Source organism: Tachyglossus aculeatus, chromosome 20 (assembly GCF_015852505.1).
Source record: "Tachyglossus aculeatus isolate mTacAcu1 chromosome 20, mTacAcu1.pri, whole genome shotgun sequence".
Classification (NCBI taxonomy): domain Eukaryota; kingdom Metazoa; phylum Chordata; class Mammalia; order Monotremata; family Tachyglossidae; genus Tachyglossus; species Tachyglossus aculeatus.
The window spans coordinates 14,593,706-14,613,246 of record NC_052085.1 but is presented as its reverse complement, the minus strand read 5'-3'; the positions used below and the strand labels follow the sequence as shown (position 1 = coordinate 14,613,246).

General features: G+C 49.4%; 1 protein-coding gene across 3 annotated transcripts in view; it reads left to right on the top strand.

Moving 5' to 3' along the window:
• Positions 1 to 19,541, top strand: part of RASA3 (RAS p21 protein activator 3) — a 180,308-nt gene that overhangs the window by 123,128 nt on the left and 37,639 nt on the right. For all 3 annotated transcript variants that reach the window (XM_038762059.1, XM_038762058.1, XM_038762060.1), the window contains 2 exons: positions 13,301 to 13,381; positions 13,796 to 13,868. In XM_038762059.1, the coding sequence (XP_038617987.1) occupies positions 13,301 to 13,381; positions 13,796 to 13,868 (154 nt within the window). The remainder of the gene's footprint in view (positions 1 to 13,300; positions 13,382 to 13,795; positions 13,869 to 19,541) is intronic.

Genomic DNA, 19,541 nt, shown 5'->3' with positions numbered 1-19,541 from the left:
GCATAGGTTGGGGCACGGGCCTGGTAGTCATCATCATCAATCGTATTTATTGAGCGCTTACTGTGTGCAGAGCACTGTACTAAGCGCTTGGGAAGTACAAGTTGGCAACATATACAGTCCCTACCCAACAGTGGGCTCACAGTCTAAAAGGTAGTCACAAAGTTTCTGCTTCATAGGGACGGGGCATGGGCCTGGGAGTCACAAGGTTTGCTGCCATTTGCCTGCTGTATGGGGTGGGGCACGGGCCTGGTAGTCATCATCATCAATCGTATTTATTGAGCGCTTACTGTGCGCAGAGCACTGTACTAAGCGTTTGGGAAGTACAAGCTGGCAACATATAGAGACAGTCCCTACCCAACAGTGGGCTCACAGTCTAAAAGGTAGTTACACAGTTTCTGCTGCATAGGGACGGGGCATGGGCCTGGGAGTCACAAGGTTTGCTGCCATTTGCCTGCTGCATGGGCTTGGGGCACGGGCCTGGGAGTCATCATCATCAATCGTATTTATTGAGCACTTACTGTGTGCAGAGCACTGTACTAAGCGCTTGGGAAGTACAAGTTGGCAACATATAGAGACGGTCCCTACCCAACAGTGGGCTCACAGTCTAAAAGGTAGTAACAAGGTTTCTGCTGCACAGGGACGGGGCATGGGCCTGGGAGTCACAAGGTTTGCTACCATTTGTCTGCTGCATGGGGTTGGGGCACGGGCCTGGTAGTCATCATCATCAATCGTATTTATTGAGCGCTTACCGTGTGCAGAGCACTGTACTAAGCGCTTGGGAAGTACAAGCTGGCAACATATAGAGACAGTCCCTACCCAACAGTGGGCTCACAGTCAAAAAGGTAGTCACAAAGTTTCTGCTGCATAGGGACAGGGCATGGGCCTGGGAGTCACAAGGTTTGCTGCTATTTGCCTGCTGCATGGGGTTGGGGCACGGGCCTGGTAGTCATCATCGTCAATCGTATTTATTGAGCGCTTACCGTGTGCAGAGCACTGTACTAAGCGCTTGGGAAGTACAAGTTGGCAACATATAGAGACAGTCCCTACCCAACAGTGGGCTCACAGTCTAAAAGGTAGTCACACGGTTTCTGCTGCATAGGGACGGGGCATGGGCCTGGGAGTCACAAGGTTTGCTGCCGTTTGTCTGCTGCATGGGGTTGGGGCACGGGCCTGGTAGTCATCATCATCAATCGTATTTATTGAGCGCTTACTGTGTGCAGAGCACTGTACTAAGCGCTTGGGAAGTGCAAGTTGGCAACATAGAGAATAAGTCCCTACCCAACAGTGGGCTCACAGTCAAAAAGGTAGTCACAAAGTTTCTGCTGCATAGGGACGGGGCATGGGCCTGGGAGTCACAAGGTTTGCTGCCATTTGTCTGCTGCATGGGGTTGGGGCACGGGCCTGGTAGTCATCATCATCAATCGTATTTATTGAGTGCTTACTGTGTGCAGAGCACTGTACTAAGCGCTTGGGAAGTGCAAGTTGGCAACATAGAGAATAAGTCCCTACCCAACAGTGGGCTTACAGTCTAAAAGGTAGTCACAAAGTTTCTGCTGCATAGGGACGGGGCATGGGCCTGGGAGTCACAAGGTTTGCTGCCATTTGTCTGCTGCATGGCGTTGGGGCACGGACCTGGTAGTCATCATCGTCAATCGTATTTATTGAGCGCTTACCGTGTGCAGAGCACTGTACTAAGCGCTTGGGAAGTACAAGTTGGCAACATATAGAGACAGTCCCTACCCAACAGTGGGCTCACAGTCTAAAAGGTAGTCACACGGTTTCTGCTGCATAGGGACGGGGCATGGGCCTGGGAGTCATAAGGTTTGCTGCCGTTTGTCTGCTGCATGGGGTTGGGGCACGGGCCTGGTAGTCATCATCATCAATCGTATTTATTGAGCGCTTACTGTGTGCAGAGCACTGTACTAAGCGCTTGGGAAGTGCAAGTTGGCAACATAGAGAATAAGTCCCTACCCAACAGTGGGCTCACAGTCAAAAAGGTAGTCACAAAGTTTCTGCTGCATAGGGACGGGGCATGGGCCTGGGAGTCACAAGGTTTGCTGCCATTTGTCTGCTGCATGGGGTTGGGGCACGGGCCTGGTAGTCATCATCATCAATCGTATTTATTGAGTGCTTACTGTGTGCAGAGCACTGTACTAAGCGCTTGGGAAGTGCAAGTTGGCAACATAGAGAATAAGTCCCTACCCAACAGTGGGCTTACAGTCTAAAAGGTAGTCACAAAGTTTCTGCTGCATAGGGACGGGGCATGGGCCTGGGAGTCACAAGGTTTGCTGCCATTTGTCTGCTGCATGGCGTTGGGGCACGGACCTGGTAGTCATCATCGTCAATCGTATTTATTGAGCGCTTACCGTGTGCAGAGCACTGTACTAAGCGCTTGGGAAGTACAAGTTGGCAACATATAGAGACAGTCCCTACCCAACAGTGGGCTCACAGTCTAAAAGGTAGTCACACGGTTTCTGCTGCATAGGGACGGGGCATGGGCCTGGGAGTCACAAGGTTTGCTGCCGTTTGTCTGCTGCATGGGGTTGGGGCACGGGACTGGTAGTCATCATCATCAATCGTATTTATTGAGCGCTTACTGTGTGCAGAGCACTGTACTAAGCGCTTGGGAAGTGCAAGTTGGCAACATAGAGAATAAGTCCCTACCCAACAGTGGGCTCACAGTCAAAAAGGTAGTCACAAAGTTTCTGCTGCATAGGGACGGGGCATGGGCCTGGGAGTCACAAGGTTTGCTGCCATTTGTCTGCTGCATGGGGTTGGGGCACGGGCCTGGTAGTCATCATCATCAATCGTATTTATTGAGTGCTTACTGTGTGCAGAGCACTGTACTAAGTGCTTGGGAAGTGCAAGTTGGCAACATAGAGAATAAGTCCCTACCCAACAGTGGGCTTACAGTCTAAAAGGTAGTCACAAAGTTTCTGCTGCATAGGGACGGGGCATGGGCCTGGGAGTCACAAGGTTTGCTGCCATTTGTCTGCTGCATGGCGTTGGGGCACGGACCTGGTAGTCATCATCGTCAATCGTATTTATTGAGCGCTTACCGTGTGCAGAGCACTGTACTAAGCGCTTGGGAAGTACAAGTTGGCAACATATAGAGACAGTCCCTACCCAACAGTGGGCTCACAGTCTAAAAGGTAGTCACACGGTTTCTGCTGCATAGGGACGGGGCATGGGCCTGGGAGTCACAAGGTTTGCTGCCGTTTGTCTGCTGCATGGGGTTGGGGCACGGGCCTGGTAGTCATCATCATCAATCGTATTTATTGAGCGCTTACTGTGTGCAGAGCACTGTACTAAGCGCTTGGGAAGTGCAAGTTGGCAACATAGAGAATAAGTCCCTACCCAACAGTGGGCTCACAGTCAAAAAGGTAGTCACAAAGTTTCTGCTGCATAGGGACGGGGCATGGGCCTGGGAGTCACAAGGTTTGCTGCCATTTGTCTGCTGCATGGGGTTGGGGCACGGGCCTGGTAGTCATCATCATCAATCGTATTTATTGAGTGCTTACTGTGTGCAGAGCACTGTACTAAGCGCTTGGGAAGTGCAAGTTGGCAACATAGAGAATAAGTCCCTACCCAACAGTGGGCTTACAGTCTAAAAGGTAGTCACAAAGTTTATGCTGCATAGGGACGGGGCATGGGCCTGGGAGTCACAAGGTTTGCTGCCATTTGTCTGCTGCATGGCGTTGGGGCACGGACCTGGTAGTCATCATCGTCAATCGTATTTATTGAGCGCTTACCGTGTGCAGAGCACTGTACTAAGCGCTTGGGAAGTACAAGTTGGCAACATATAGAGACAGTCCCTACCCAACAGTGGGCTTACAGTCTAAAAGGTAGTCACAAAGTTTATGCTGCATAGGGACGGGGCATGGGCCTGGGAGTCACAAGGTTTGCTGCCGTTTGTCTGCTGCATGGGGTTGGGGCACGGGCCTGGTAGTCATCATCATCAATCGTATTTATTGAGCGCTTACTGTGTGCAGAGCACTGTACTAAGCGCTTGGGAAGTGCAAGTTGGCAACATAGAGAATAAGTCCCTACCCAACAGTGGGCTCACAGTCAAAAAGGTAGTCACAAAGTTTCTGCTGCATAGGGACGGGGCATGGGCCTGGGAGTCACAAGGTTTGCTGCCATTTGTCTGCTGCATGGGGTTGGGGCACGGGCCTGGTAGTCATCATCATCAATCGTATTTATTGAGCGCTTACTGTGTGCAGAGCACTGTACTAAGCGCTTCGGAAGTGCAAGTTGGTAACATAGAGAATAAGTCCCTACCCAACAGTGGGCTCACAGTCAAAAAGGTAGTCACAAAGTTTCTGCTGCATAGGGACGGGGCATAGGCTTGGGAGTCACAAGGTTTGCTGCCATTTGTCTGCTGCATGGGGTTGGGGCACGGGCCTGGGAGTCATCATCATCAATCGTATTTATTGAGCGCTTACCGTGTGCAGAGCACTGTACTAAGCGCTTGGGAAGTACAAGCTGGCAACATATAGAGACAGTCCCTACCCAACAGTGGGCTCACAGTCAAAAAGGTAGTCACAAAGTTTCTGCTGCATAGGGACGGGGCATGGGCCTGGGAGTCACAAGGTTTGCTGCCATTTGCCTGCTGCATGGGGTTGGGGCACGGGCCTGGTAGTCATCATCATCAGTCGTATTTATTGAGCGCTTACTGTGTGCAGAGCACTGTACTAAGCGCTTGGGAAGTGCAAGTTGGCAACATAGAGAATAAGTCCCTACCCAACAGTGGGCTCACAGTCAAAAAGGTAGTCACAAAGTTTCTGCTGCATAGGGATGGGGCATGGGCCTGGGAGTCACAAGGTTTGCTGCCATTTGTCTGCTGCATGGCGTTGGGGCACGGACCTGGTAGTCATCATCGTCAATCGTATTTATTGAGCGCTTACCGTGTGCAGAGCACTGTACTAAGCGCTTGGGAAGTACAAGTTGGCAACATATAGAGACAGTCCCTACCCAACAGTGGGCTCACAGTCTAAAAGGTAGTCACACGGTTTCTGCTGCATAGGGACGGGGCATGGGCCTGGGAGTCACAAGGTTTGCTGCCGTTTGTCTGCTGCATGGGGTTGGGGCACGGGCCTGGTAGTCATCATCATCAATCGTATTTATTGAGCGCTTACTGTGTGCAGAGCACTGTACTAAGCGCTTGGGAAGTGCAAGTTGGCAACATAGAGAATAAGTCCCTACCCAACAGTGGGCTCACAGTCAAAAAGGTAGTCACAAAGTTTCTGCTGCATAGGGACGGGGCATGGGCCTGGGAGTCACAAGGTTTGCTGCCATTTGTCTGCTGCATGGGGTTGGGGCACGGGCCTGGTAGTCATCATCATCAATCGTATTTATTGAGCGCTTACTGTGTGCAGAGCACTGTACTAAGCGCTTGGGAAGTGCAAGTTGGCAACATAGAGAATAAGTCCCTACCCAACAGTGGGCTCACAGTCAAAAAGGTAGTCACAAAGTTTCTGCTGCATAGGGATGGGGCATGGGCCTGGGAGTCACAAGGTTTGCTGCCATTTGTCTGCTGCATGGCGTTGGGGCACGGACCTGGTAGTCATCATCGTCAATCGTATTTATTGAGCGCTTACCGTGTGCAGAGCACTGTACTAAGCGCTTGGGAAGTACAAGTTGGCAACATATAGAGACAGTCCCTACCCAACAGTGGGCTCACAGTCTAAAAGGTAGTCACAAAGTTTCTGCTGCATAGGGACGGGGCATGGGCCTGGGAGTCACAAGGTTTGCTGCCATTTGTCTGCTGCATGGGGTTGGGGCACGGGCCTGGTAGTCATCATCATCAATCGTATTTATTGAGCGCTTACTGTGTGCAGAGCACTGTACTAAGCGCTTGGGAAGTGCAAGTTGGCAACATAGAGAATAAGTCCCTACCCAACAGTGGGCTCACAGTCAAAAAGGTAGTCACACGGTTTCTGCTGCACAGGGACGGGGCATGGGCCTGGGAGTCACAAGGTTTGCTGCCATTTATCTGCTGCATACGGTTGGGGCACGGGCCTGGTAGTCATCATCATCAATCGTATTTATTGAGCGCTTACCGTGTGCAGAGCACTGTACTATGCGCTTGGGAAGTACAAGCTGGCAACATATAGAGACAGTCCCTACCCAACAGTGGGCTCACAGTCTAAAAGGTAGTAACAAGGTTTCTGCTGCACAGGGACGGGGCATGGGCCTGGGAGTCACAAGGTTTGCTACCATTTGTCTGCTGCATGGGGTTGGGGCACGGGCCTGGTAGTCATCATCATCAATCGTATTTATTGAGCGCTTACCGTGTGCAGAGCACTGTACTAAGCGCTTGGGAAGTACAAGCTGGCAACATATAGAGACAGTCCCTACCCAACAGTGGGCTCACAGTCAAAAAGGTAGTCACAAAGTTTCTGCTGCATGGGGACGGGGCATGGGTCTGGGAGTCACAAGGTTTGCTGCCATTTGTCTGCTGCATGGGGTTGGGGCACGGGCCTGGTAGTCATCATCATCAATCGTATTTATTGAGCGCTTACCGTGTGCAGAGCACTGTACTAAGCGCTTGGGAAGTACAAGCTGGCAACATATAGAGACAGTCCCTACCCAACAGTGGGCTCACAGTCAAAAAGGTAGTCACAAAGTTTCTGCTGCATAGGGACAGGGCATGGGCCTGGGAGTCACAAGGTTTGCTGCTATTTGCCTGCTGCATGAGGTTGGGGCACGGGCCTGGTAGTCATCATCGTCAATCGTATTTATTGAGCGCTTACCGTGTGCAGAGCACTGTACTAAGCGCTTGGGAAGTACAAGTTGGCAACATATAGAGACAGTCCCTACCCAACAGTGGGCTCACAGTCTAAAAGGTAGTCACACGGTTTCTGCTGCATAGGGACGGGGCATGGGCCTGGGAGTCACAAGGTTTGCTGCCGTTTGTCTGCTGCATGGGGTTGGGGCACGGGCCTGGTAGTCATCATCATCAATCGTATTTATTGAGCGCTTAATGTGTGCAGAGCACTGTACTAAGCGCTTGGGAAGTGCAAGTTGGCAACATAGAGAATAAGTCCCTACCCAACAGTGGGCTCACAGTCAAAAAGGTAGTCACAAAGTTTCTGCTGCATAGGGACGGGGCATGGGCCTGGGAGTCACAAGGTTTGCTGCCATTTGTCTGCTGCATGGGGTTGGGGCACGGGCCTGGTAGTCATCATCATCAATCGTATTTATTGAGTGCTTACTGTGTGCAGAGCACTGTACTAAGCGCTTGGGAAGTGCAAGTTGGCAACATAGAGAATAAGTCCCTACCCAACAGTGGGCTTACAGTCTAAAAGGTAGTCACAAAGTTTCTGCTGCATAGGGACGGGGCATGGGCCTGGGAGTCACAAGGTTTGCTGCCATTTGTCTGCTGCATGGCGTTGGGGCACGGACCTGGTAGTCATCATCGTCAATCGTATTTATTGAGCGCTTACCGTGTGCAGAGCACTGTACTAAGCGCTTGGGAAGTACAAGTTGGCAACATATAGAGACAGTCCCTACCCAACAGTGGGCTCACAGTCTAAAAGGTAGTCACACGGTTTCTGCTGCATAGGGACGGGGCATGGGCCTGGGAGTCACAAGGTTTGCTGCCGTTTGTCTGCTGCATGGGGTTGGGGCACGGGCCTGGTAGTCATCATCATCAATCGTATTTATTGAGCGCTTACTGTGTGCAGAGCACTGTACTAAGCGCTTGGGAAGTGCAAGTTGGCAACATAGAGAATAAGTCCCTACCCAACAGTGGGCTCACAGTCAAAAAGGTAGTCACAAAGTTTCTGCTGCATAGGGACGGGGCATGGGCCTGGGAGTCACAAGGTTTGCTGCCATTTGTCTGCTGCATGGGGTTGGGGCACGGGCCTGGTAGTCATCATCATCAATCGTATTTATTGAGCGCTTACTGTGTGCAGAGCACTGTACTAAGCGCTTGGGAAGTGCAAGTTGGCAACATAGAGAATAAGTCCCTACCCAACAGTGGGCTCACAGTCAAAAAGGTAGTCACAAAGTTTCTGCTGCATAGGGATGGGGCATGGGCCTGGGAGTCACAAGGTTTGCTGCCATTTGTCTGCTGCATGGCGTTGGGGCACGGACCTGGTAGTCATCATCGTCAATCGTATTTATTGAGCGCTTACCGTGTGCAGAGCACTGTACTAAGCGCTTGGGAAGTACAAGTTGGCAACATATAGAGACAGTCCCTACCCAACAGTGGGCTCACAGTCTAAAAGGTAGTCACAAAGTTTCTGCTGCATAGGGACGGGGCATGGGCCTGGGAGTCACAAGGTTTGCTGCCATTTGTCTGCTGCATGGGGTTGGGGCACGGGCCTGGGAGTCATCATCATCAATCGTATTTATTGAGCGCTTACTGTGTGCAGAGCACTGTACTAAGCGCTTGGGAAGTACAAGTTGGCAACACATAGAGAGAAAGTCCCTACCCAACAGTGGGCTCACAGTCTAAAAGGTAGTCACACGGTTTCTGCTGCACAGGGACGGGGCATGGGCCTGGGAGTCACAAGGTTTGCTGCCATTTATCTGCTGCATACGGTTGGGGCACGGGCCTGGTAGTCATCATCATCAATCGTATTTATTGAGCGCTTACCGTGTGCAGAGCACTGTACTATGCGCTTGGGAAGTACAAGCTGGCAACATATAGAGACAGTCCCTACCCAACAGTGGGCTCACAGTCTAAAAGGTAGTAACAAGGTTTCTGCTGCACAGGGACGGGGCATGGGCCTGGGAGTCACAAGGTTTGCTACCATTTGTCTGCTGCATGGGGTTGGGGCACGGGCCTGGTAGTCATCATCATCAATCATATTTATTGAGCGCTTACCGTGTGCAGAGCACTGTACTAAGCGCTTGGGAAGTACAAGCTGGCAACATATAGAGACAGTCCCTACCCAACAGTGGGCTCACAGTCAAAAAGGTAGTCACAAAGTTTCTGCTGCATGGGGACGGGGCATGGGTCTGGGAGTCACAAGGTTTGCTGCCATTTGTCTGCTGCATGGGGTTGGGGCACGGGCCTGGTAGTCATCATCATCAATCGTATTTATTGAGCGCTTACCGTGTGCAGAGCACTGTACTATGCGCTTGGGAAGTACAAGCTGGCAACATATAGAGACAGTCCCTACCCAACAGTGGGCTCACAGTCAAAAAGGTAGTCACAAAGTTTCTGCTGCATAGGGACGGGGCATGGGCCTGGGAGTCACAAGGTTTGCTGCCATTTGTCTGCTGCATGGGGTTGGGGCACGGGCCTGGTAGTCATCATCATCAATCGTATTTATTGAGCGCCTACTGTGTGCAGAGCACTGTACTAAGCGCTTGGGAAGTACAAGTTGGCAACATATAGAGACAGTCCCTACCCAACAGTGGGCTCACAGTCAAAAAGGTAGTCACACAGTTTCTGCTGCATGGGGTTGGGGCACGGGCCTGGTAGTCATCATCATCAATCGCATTTATTGAGCGCTCACTTTGTGCAGAGCACTGTACTAAGCGCTTGGGAAGTACAAGTTGGCAACATAGAGAGAAAGTCCCTACCCAATAGTGGGCTCACAGTCTAAAAGGTAGTCACAAGGTTTCTGCTGCATAGGGACGGGGCATGGGCCTGGGAGTCACAAGGTTTGCTGCCATTTGTCTGCTGCATGGGGTTGGGGCACGGGCCTGGTAGTCACTATCATCAATCGTATTTACTGAGCGCTTACTGTGTGTAGAGCACTGTACTAATCCCTTGGGAAGTACAAGCTGGCAACACATAGAGACAGTCCCTACCCAACAGTGGGCTCACAGTCTAAAAGGTAGTCAGAAGGTTTCTGCTGCATAGGGACGGGGCATGGGCCTGGGAGTCACAAGGTTTGCTGCCATTTGCCTGCTGCATGGGGTTGGGGCACGGGCCTGGTAGTCATCATCATCAATCATATTTATTGAGCACTTACTGTGTGCAGAGCACTGTACTAAGCGCTTGGGAAGTACAAGTTGGCAACATATAGAGACGGTCCCTACCCAACAGTGGGCTCACAGTCTAAAAGGTTCCAGACCTCTAGCAAAAAATAGGTGGGATGGAAGTAGGAGGGAAACAAGGATTGAGCAATCAGGGAATCATATTCACTGAATACTAATTCCGTGCAGAGCCCTGTACTAATAGCTGAGGAGAATTAGTAGTAGTAGTATGTATTTAATGCTTACAGTGTGCATAGCACTGTGCTAAACGCTGGGAAAGAAGATGCAGGTAGGAAGTAGACACAGCCCCTGTCCCTCGAGGCTCACAGTCTATGAATATCTAATGGGATGGGGGGAGGGACCCTGGAGACAGACACATCAGGAGCAATGAAACACTCAAAGCATTAACAACAAATAATGATAGTAATGATAATAATTGTATTTAAATGCTTACTATGTGCCAGGTACTGTACTAAGCACCGGGGTAGATACAGATTTGTCAGGTTGGACACAGTCCCTGTCCCGCATGGGGCTCACAGTCTTAATCCCCATTTAGCAGATGAGGTAACTGAGGTAAAGAGAAGTGAAGTGACGTGCTCAAGGTCCCGCGGCAGAGCCGGGATTAGAACCCAGGCCCTTCTGACTCCCAAGCCCGGGCTCTAGCCACTAGGCCACACTGCTGCTTTAAAACAGCCGAGCCGGGAGTGGCAGCGAAAGTCAGAAGGCAGCTGTGGCTAGAGGAGCAGAATTTCTCCCCGTGAGTCCTCAACAGAGTTGGTAGACGTGATTCCCTACCCTCAGAGAGCTGACGTCTAGCAGGGGAAACAGCCACTGAAGTAATATCCCAAGTAGGGGAAGCAATTGAGGATAAAGCTGAAGGGGCAGGGTGAAGTGTTTGTGGGGTGAAGACCCAGGGGAGGAGGAAAGTGAGAAAAAGGAAGCCAGGGGTAACCACATAGGCTCCTGCTGCTATTTCTCTGCTTCTTCCTCCCCACTCCCCTTTCGTAATAATTGTGCAATTTGATAAGCGTTCACTGTCCCGAGCACTGGGGTGGATACAAGCAAATCTGGCCGGACATGGGTCCTGTCCCACAGGGGACTCACAGTCTTAATCCCCATTTAACAGATGAGGGAACTGAGGCACAGAGCAGTGAAGTGACTTGCCCAAGGTAACCCAGCAGGCAAGTGGCGGAGCCAGGATTAGGACCCGGGTCCTTCTGGTTCCCAGGCCAGGGCTCTACCCACCAGGCCAAGCTTCTGTTGTACTTTCCAAAGCATTCAGTACAGTCCTGGGTGTTGTTTTTGTAGTAGTATTAGTATGTGCTTAGTGCAGTGAGAAGCAGCGTGGCTCAGTGGAAAGAGCCCAGGCTTTGGAGTCAGAGGTCGTGGGTTCAAATCCAGACCCCACCAATTGTCAGCTGTGTGACTTTGGGCAAGTCACTACACTTCTCTGGGCCTCAGTTACCTCATCTGTTAAATTGGGACTAAGACTGTGAGCCCCCCGTGGGACAACCTGATCACCTTGTAACCTCCCCAGCGCTTAGAACGGTGCTTTGCACATAGTAAACTTTTAATAAATGCCATTACTACAGTGCTCTGCCCACGGTAAGCTCTCACTGAGTAGTATCGATAATAACTGTAGTGTTTGTAAAGTGCTTACTATGTGCCAAGCGCTGTGCCAAGCACTGGGGTAGATACAAGATCATCAGGTCCCACTTCGGACTTAAAGTCTAAGTAGGAAGGAAATCTGTATTGAATTCCCATTTTGCAGGTGAGGGAATTGAGGCACAGAGGAAGTGAAGTGACTTGCCTAAAGGCACATGCTCGATAACCAGGAGTTCTGGGATTAGAACCCAGGTCCTCCGACTCCCAGGCTTGTGATTTTCCCACCAGGCCATGCTTCTTCTAGACCATGAGTCCATTGTTGGGTAGGGACTGTCTCTATCTGTTACCAAAGTGTACTTTCCAAGCGCTCAGTACAATGCTCTGCACACAGTAAGCGCTCAATAAATACTAACTATGATTGAGTGAATGGTGGTGGTAGTCGTCGTCGTCATCCGTCCGTCCGTCCCCCCCACTCTGCAGACTGTACTATGCCTTGGGAAAAATAGATATGGAAAATAAAAATAGATATGGTCCTTGGCTCTACAGGGAATCCCATGCTAAGAATAAGGCGGAGAAGTGTTTGGCGACAAGCGCAAAAGGAAAAGTGAAATAATATTAATCCCAAAACAACTTAAAAGACAAATTCAGAGTTCAGCAAGTCTGGTGGCAAAGGGCTTTAGGGTGCAACTGCCCAAGACATCTGCATGGCCTTGTGGCAAGAGTACAGGCTTGGGAGTCCCAGGACCTGGGTTCTAATCCTGGATCTACCACTTGCTTGCTTTGTGACCTTGGGCCAGTCACTTCACTTCTCTGTGCCTCAGTTACCTCATCTGTCAAATGGAGATTAAGACTGGGAGGCCCATGTGGGACAGGGACTGTGTCCAATCAGATTACCTTGTAACTCCCCCAGCGCTAAGCAAATACCATAATTAATTAGTTAATTAAACAGAGGCTCAGTAGGCTCTCAAGAAAAAGGATTCTTTCTCCACCTCCTCTACCTTCTCCTCCTCCATCTTCTTCCCTTTCTCCACCTTCTCTTCGTTTTTCTCCTTCTCCTCCTCTCACCTCCTCCTCCTCCTCTTCTTCCTCCACCTCCTTTTCATCCTCTTCCTTCACCTCCCCTTCCTGCTCCTTCTCCTCCTCCTACTTGATTCTTTGCTGTCTTTCTACAGATGAAGCACAGGACATGTCTTTCTTTTAGGACAACAAAGGAGAAATCCCTCCATCTAGCCTGAAATTTCTCCAGCCAGCTCTGTGTTTCAAGTTCAAGTAAGGGCTAGGGAGCTTCTGAGAGCAGATCCCCTGTCTTTCAAAGACGTCCCGGGCCATGACGCTGCTATAACCTCATGTGTCGATTTGGGGTCCAAGTCTTGTCCTTCCCACAAAGCACATCCAGGTTGTTTCGACAAAGGCGCGTGGCCCTCCTCAAGTGGCAACCTGGGCTTTGTTGGCCTTGCGACTGAGCTTGCTGACCGACTAGCGTGGCCTAGTCGACTCGCTTTATCAAAAGGACCTGGGTTCTAATATGGGCTCTGCCACTTGTCTGCTGTGTGACCTTGGCCAAGTCACTTCACTTCTCCATGCTTCAGTTTCATCATCTATTAAATGGGGATGAAGACCGGGAGCCCTGTGTGGGACAGGGACTGTGGCCAACCTCCAGGCCTTTGTTACAGTGCCTGGCACATAGTAAGTGCTTAACAAATAGCATAAAAAATAACAATAATAATAACAATGGACTCTTTCTTTCTGGGTGCAGAGTTCTAGAATGCCAAGGACTACCCATCGTGAACGGACAGTGTGATCCATACGCTACAGTTACTTTGGCTGGTCCATACAGGCAAGTTTCTTTGGGGAGCGTTCTCTCTTTCTATTTCTGCGTTTTCATTGTCACTATCAGTGGAAGGAAGTTCCCACACGTTGTGGGAAGGATGCGAACAATGCTTTGTCCAGAGGAAGGCCTGGAGGGTAGGAATCGGGTTAGAGTGGTTTTGAATTTCCTCTGCTTCCTTTACCTCTTTTAAACAGCTCTATTTGTAAGATTTCAAATATTTTTATTCACGTCAAGTATTTTTGGCTCACTGGAGGTTCCTGATTTACATACCATCTGGAGGTAACAGACATAAAGAAATATTTATGAGATAAACAAAAGGCAGCCAGTTCCTTGTGTCTTTTGCCATTTTTTTTGGTGGGGGGGCAAGTTTTGTTAAGGCTGTTGTGGTTTCCTCCTCTCTGACCCCTCTCTTTATTCCAGGTCAGAAGCAAAGAAGACTAAAGTCAAAAAGAAGACCAACAACCCCCATTTCGATGAAGTGTTTTATTTTGAGGTAGGCTGTTAAGAGGATGGTGGGGATAGTTTGGCAGAGTGAAAGCGCTTACTACAGTGCTCTGCCCGTAATAAGTGCTCAATAAGTACCGTCGATTAGTAGTGTCTCAGGATGGCGGGGGAGCAGTCTCCCAGGGCAGTATCCAGACTCTGTGATACTTCTTTCCCTCCTCTCCCTTCTCCCCTCTTTCTTTCACTCCTCTCCTACCTCCTTCTCCCCTTTTTTCCCCTCCTCTCCTCTTTCCTTTCCCTCCTCTCCTCCCTCTCCACTTCCTTTCCCTCCTCTCCTCCCCCTCTTCCTCTCCTTTTTTCCCTTCCTCTCCTCTTTCTCCTCACCCTTTCCCCACTCCTCCCTCTCTTCCTCATCATCATCATAATAATTGTGGTATTCATTCCAGCACTTACTATGTCCCAAGTTCTGTATTAAACGCTGGGGTAGATACAAGATAATCAGGTCCCACATGGGACTGACAGTCTAAGTAGGAGGGAGAACAGGTGATTGAATCCCCATTTTGCAGAGGAGGGCACTGAGGCACAGAGAAGTAAAATGACGGGTCCATAAGGAGGTGATAGACCCGTGCCCTGATCAGGAGCTTCGTCTATATGGAATCAGTCGATAGCAGTCGATATCATTTAATAATGATAATAGTAGCAGTTGTTTAAGCACTTAATATGTGCCAAGCACTGTACTAAGTGCTGGGGCACATACAAGATAATCAGGTCAGACACAGTCTCTGTTCCACATGGTGCTCTCCATCCAAGATCAATCAATCAGTGGCACTTATTGAGCACTTCATCATCATCATCAATCGTATTTATTGAGCGCTTACTGTGTGCAGAGCACTGTACTAAGCGCTTGGGAAGTACAAGTTTGCAACATATAGAGACAGTCCCTACCCAACAGTGGGCTCACAGTCTAAAAGGGGGAGACAGTGTGTGCAGAGCACTGTAGTAAGTGCTTGGGAGAGTATAGTACAATAGAGCTGGTAGTCACATTCCCTGCCACAAGGAGTTTACAATCGAGAGGATGGTAGGGAGAACGTCTGTTGAATTCCTGTTTTACAGATGAGGGAACTGAGGCACAAAGGAGTGAAGTGACTTCCCCATGGTCATGTGGCAGACAAATAGCAGAGCTGGGATTAGAACCCAGGTCCTTCTAACTCCCAGGCCTGGGAGTCACATAAAGGCACCTTTCAAGAAGATGCATAGAAAGTGCAGATTGTGAACTCCACAAGGGATGGGGATCATATTTAATTAACAATAATAATAATAATAATGATAGCATTTATTAAGCGCTTACTGTGTGCAAAGCACTGTTCTAAGCACTGGGGAGGTTACAAGGTGATCAGGTTGTCCCACGGGGGGCTCACAGTCTTTATCCCCATTTTACAGATGAGGGAACTGAGGCCCAGTGAAGTGACTTGCCCAAAGTCACACAGCTGGTAATTGGCAGAGCTGGCATTTGAACCCATGACCAACTTTGGGCAACTTATGTTACCAACTTGTACTTCCCAAGAGCTTAGTACAGTGCTCTGCACACAGTAAGTGCTCAATAAATACGATTGATGATGATGATGATGACCTCGGACTCCAAAGCCCAGGCTCTTTCCACTGAGCCACGCTGCACCTGTGTGTTTTCTCCCAGTGCTTAGTGCAGTGCTCTGCACGGAGTCAGGGCTTAAGAAATAAATACTATTACTGCTGTTCGTTCAGGTGTACAACCGGGCAAATAAAAGTCCCCACGGATTAATATCTGCATATAATAATGATATTATTCATAATAATGATATTTGTTCAGAGCCTCCAATGGGTCAAGTAATAATTGTGGCATTTTGTGGTATTTTTTAAGCTCTGGGGTAGATACAAGCTAGTCGGGTTGGACACAGTCCCTGTCCCACATGGGGCTCAGAATCTTAATCCCCGTTTTTCTGAAGCGGTAGTTGGAGGCCCAGAGAAGTGAAGTGACTTGTCCAAGGTCTCTTAGCAGGTAAGTGGTAGAGCCGGGATGAGAACCTAGGTCCTTCCGACTCCCGGGCCCGTGTTTTCTTCAAATAGGACACGCTGCTTCCCTAAGTGCTGGTCTAAGCACTGGGGAAGAGGCAGATCATCATCAACATCAATTGTATTTATTGAGCGCTTACTATGTGCAGAGCACTGTACTAAGATCTGACAGGGGCAGACCTGGAGCCGGGATTTAAACCCAGGCCCTCTGAATCTTCCAGGCCTGTGCTTTGTCTGATAATCCGCGCCGCTTCTCTTAACGTGTGCTCTGCACATGTTTCCTCTGAAGATGATACTTAGGAATGTTCCTAAATATCCTAGGGAAGGATTACAGGAATTGAAATTGATTCCAGGCCCTCTTCCCATCCTTATGAACTGTTTGCCTTACACGATAACGCCTCCCTCTCCCTCCTTTGATCCCACCCCTTCTGGGAAATGGAAGAGCAAGAGCCTGTTCGTCAAATTTGTCCGGATCTTCCGGAGACGGAGGCCTTGTTCCGTCGTGCGGTGGCTGAAACTAGACTGTGAGCCCGCTGTTGGGTAGGGACTGTCTCTCTGTGTTGCCGACTTGTACTTCCCAAGCGCTTAGTACAGTGCTCTGCACACAGTAAGTGCTCAATAAATACGATTGATTGAAACTTTGAGAAGGGTGAAGGAGGGCTTGGATGGAAGGGCAGGCGCTGCCTCTGGGTTTGGAGTGAACCTCTACTGCGTGGCCTCATGGAAAGATCGTGGTATGGGGAGTCCAGAGACCCGGGTTCTAATCCCACCTCCACCGCATGCCTGCTGTGTGACTTTGGGCAAGTCACTTAACTTTTCTGGGACTCGGTGTCCTCATCCGTAAAGTACAGATTCGATGCTCCCTCCATCCTCTGGATTGTACTAGATTGTAAACAGTGAGAATCATTCAGTCAATCAATCAATCGTATTTATTGAGCGCTTACTGTGTGCAGAGCACTGTACTAAGCGACGTGGCACGGAAAGAGCACAGACCTGGGAGTTAGAGGGCGGGACACATGCCGCGTGGCTCAGTGGAAAGAGCCTGGGCTTTGGAGTCAGAGGTCATGGGTTCAAATCCCGGCCCCGCCAACTGTGTGACTCTGGGCAAGTCACTTCACTTGTCTGGGCCTCAGTTCCTTCATCTGTAAAATGGGGATGAAGACTCTGAGCCCCCTGTGGGACAACCTGATCACCTTGTTACCTCCCCAGCGCTTAGAACAGTGCTTTGCACATAGTAAGTGCTTAATAAATGCCATTATTATTATTATTATTATTATTATCACCGTGTAACCTCCCCAGCGCTTAGAATAGTGCTTTGCACATAGTAAGCGCTTAACAAATACCATTGTTATTATTATTATTATTATCTTTCTGGTCTCATTTGCCTCATCTGTCAAAGGTGAGTCTCGTGTGGGACGGGGAGGGCTGTGTCCAACCTGATTGGCTTGTCTTTATCCCGGCACTTGGTACAGCGTCTAACACACAGTAAACACTTAAAAAATACCATTTTTTTTAAAAAAGGAAACCCAATGCACCTCCTCAGGCCAAGCGTAATGCAGGAGTGAAACCCCAGCATCCCAAGGGAGAAGTGCGAGGAGTTTCCAGTGGTTTTGATCAGTAATGAGTCATCCATTCCAAGTTGCTCGGGACCCTGCCCTGTTACTGCCGAATCCCACTGGAATACGTGGCGAGCATAAGGCATCTTCCGATCTTTTGTCTCTTCTTTATGACAACTCTGAGAGCGAGACTAATTCATAAATCAGAAGATTAAGTCCCAGAGGTGAAGCAGTTTGTCCATACGGATGACATTACGGGCAGAGCTGGATTTGAATTCAGAACCTCAGAGTTTCCGGGCTTTCATGAGTCTACTAAGTAGCCGTGAGAGTTGTCGCATTTGCTCCCTGGGGGCAGTGCAAGGAGAAAATAAAGAAGGGCCTTTGAATTCTCCATTCCCCTTCCCCTTCCCTTCCCATTCCTTTCCTTTCCCAGGATTCAATAATAATAATAATAATAATAATAATAATAGTAATGACATTTGTTAAGCGCTTACTATGTGCAAAGCACTGTTCTAAGCGCTGGGGGGGATACAATGTGATCAAGTTGTCCCATGTGGGGCTCACAGTCTTAATCCCCATTTTTACAGATGAGGTAACTGAGGCTCAGAGAAGTGAAGTGACTTGCCCAAGGTCACACAGCAGACTTGTGGTGGAGCCGGGATTCGAACCCCTGACCTCTGACTCCAAAGCCCGGGCTCTTTCCACTGAGCCACGCTGCAAAGCAGGGTGTCTAGTGGATAAAACACGCGCCTGGAAGTCAGAAGGGCCTGGGTTCTAATCCCGGCTCTGCCACTTGTCTGCTGTATGACCTTGGGCAAGTCCCTTTCCCTCAGATACCTTATCTGCATAATGGCGATTAAGACTGTGAGCCCCATGTGGGACACGGACTGTGTCCAAACTGAGTAACTAATACAGTACCTGACACATAGAAAGCGTTTAACAAATCCATTTAAAAAGAAAAAATCTGTTCTCCCTCCTAGTTAGAATGAGAACCGCGAGTCCAACTTGTACTTCCCAAGCGCTTAGTACAGTGCTCTGCACACAGTAAGCGCTCAATAAATACAATTGATTGATTGAGTGGGATAAGGGCCGTGTCCAATCTTATTATCTTGAATCTACCCCGGCACTTAGTACCGTGCTTGGCACATAAGAAGCGCTTAACAAATACAACAATTATAATTAATTATTAAAAACACTGATCAGCCAGGCTAATGTACAGTTCTGACAGTGGTGGCATGTTCATTCATGCTGGAAAGTTCATTCATTAAGTCATATTTATTAAGTTGCTCATTGTGTGCAGAGCACCGGACTAAGTGCTTGGAGGACAGTATAACAATTAACAGACACATTCCCTGCCCACAACGAGCTTACAGTCTAGAGAGAGTTTACAGATATGATTCCAACTGGAGAGATAACATGGACTCATCCCCAGGATCAGAAGGGCCTGGGAGTCTGAAGACCTGGGTTCTGATCCCGGCTCCACCACTTGCTTCATCATCATCATCATCAATCGTATTTATTGAGCGCTTACTATGTGCAGAGCACTGTACTAAGCGCTTGGGAAGTACAAATTGGCAACATATAGAGACAGTCCCTACCCAACAGTGGGCTCACAGTCTAAAAGGGTCACTTCACTTTTGTGGGTCTCCTCTATAAAATAGAGACTCAATCCCGGAGAAGCAGCGTGGCTCAGTGGAAAGAGCCACGGGCTTTGGAGTCAGAGGTCATGGGTTCAAATCTCAACTCCGCCACTTGTCAGCTGTGTGACTTTGGGCAAGTAACTTCACTTCTCTTTGCCTCAGTTGCCTCATCTGGAAAATGGGGATTAAAACTGTGAGCCCCACGTGGGAAAACCTGATCACCTTGTAACTTCCCCAGCGCTTAGAACAGTGCTTTGCACATAGTAAGCGCTTAACAGATACCATTATTATTATTATTAATGTTATTATTCTCCCTCAGATGTAGTGTCAGTCCCAGGTGGGCTAAGGCCCAGGTCTGGGCATGAGGCAAAGTGTGTTTGCAATTCTCAGGCCCTTGCTCTTCCCACTAGGCCACCCGGCTTCATTCTCACTTTGCCTGGGGTGAGGCCTAGAGACCAATGCATCAGCAGCCCTAAA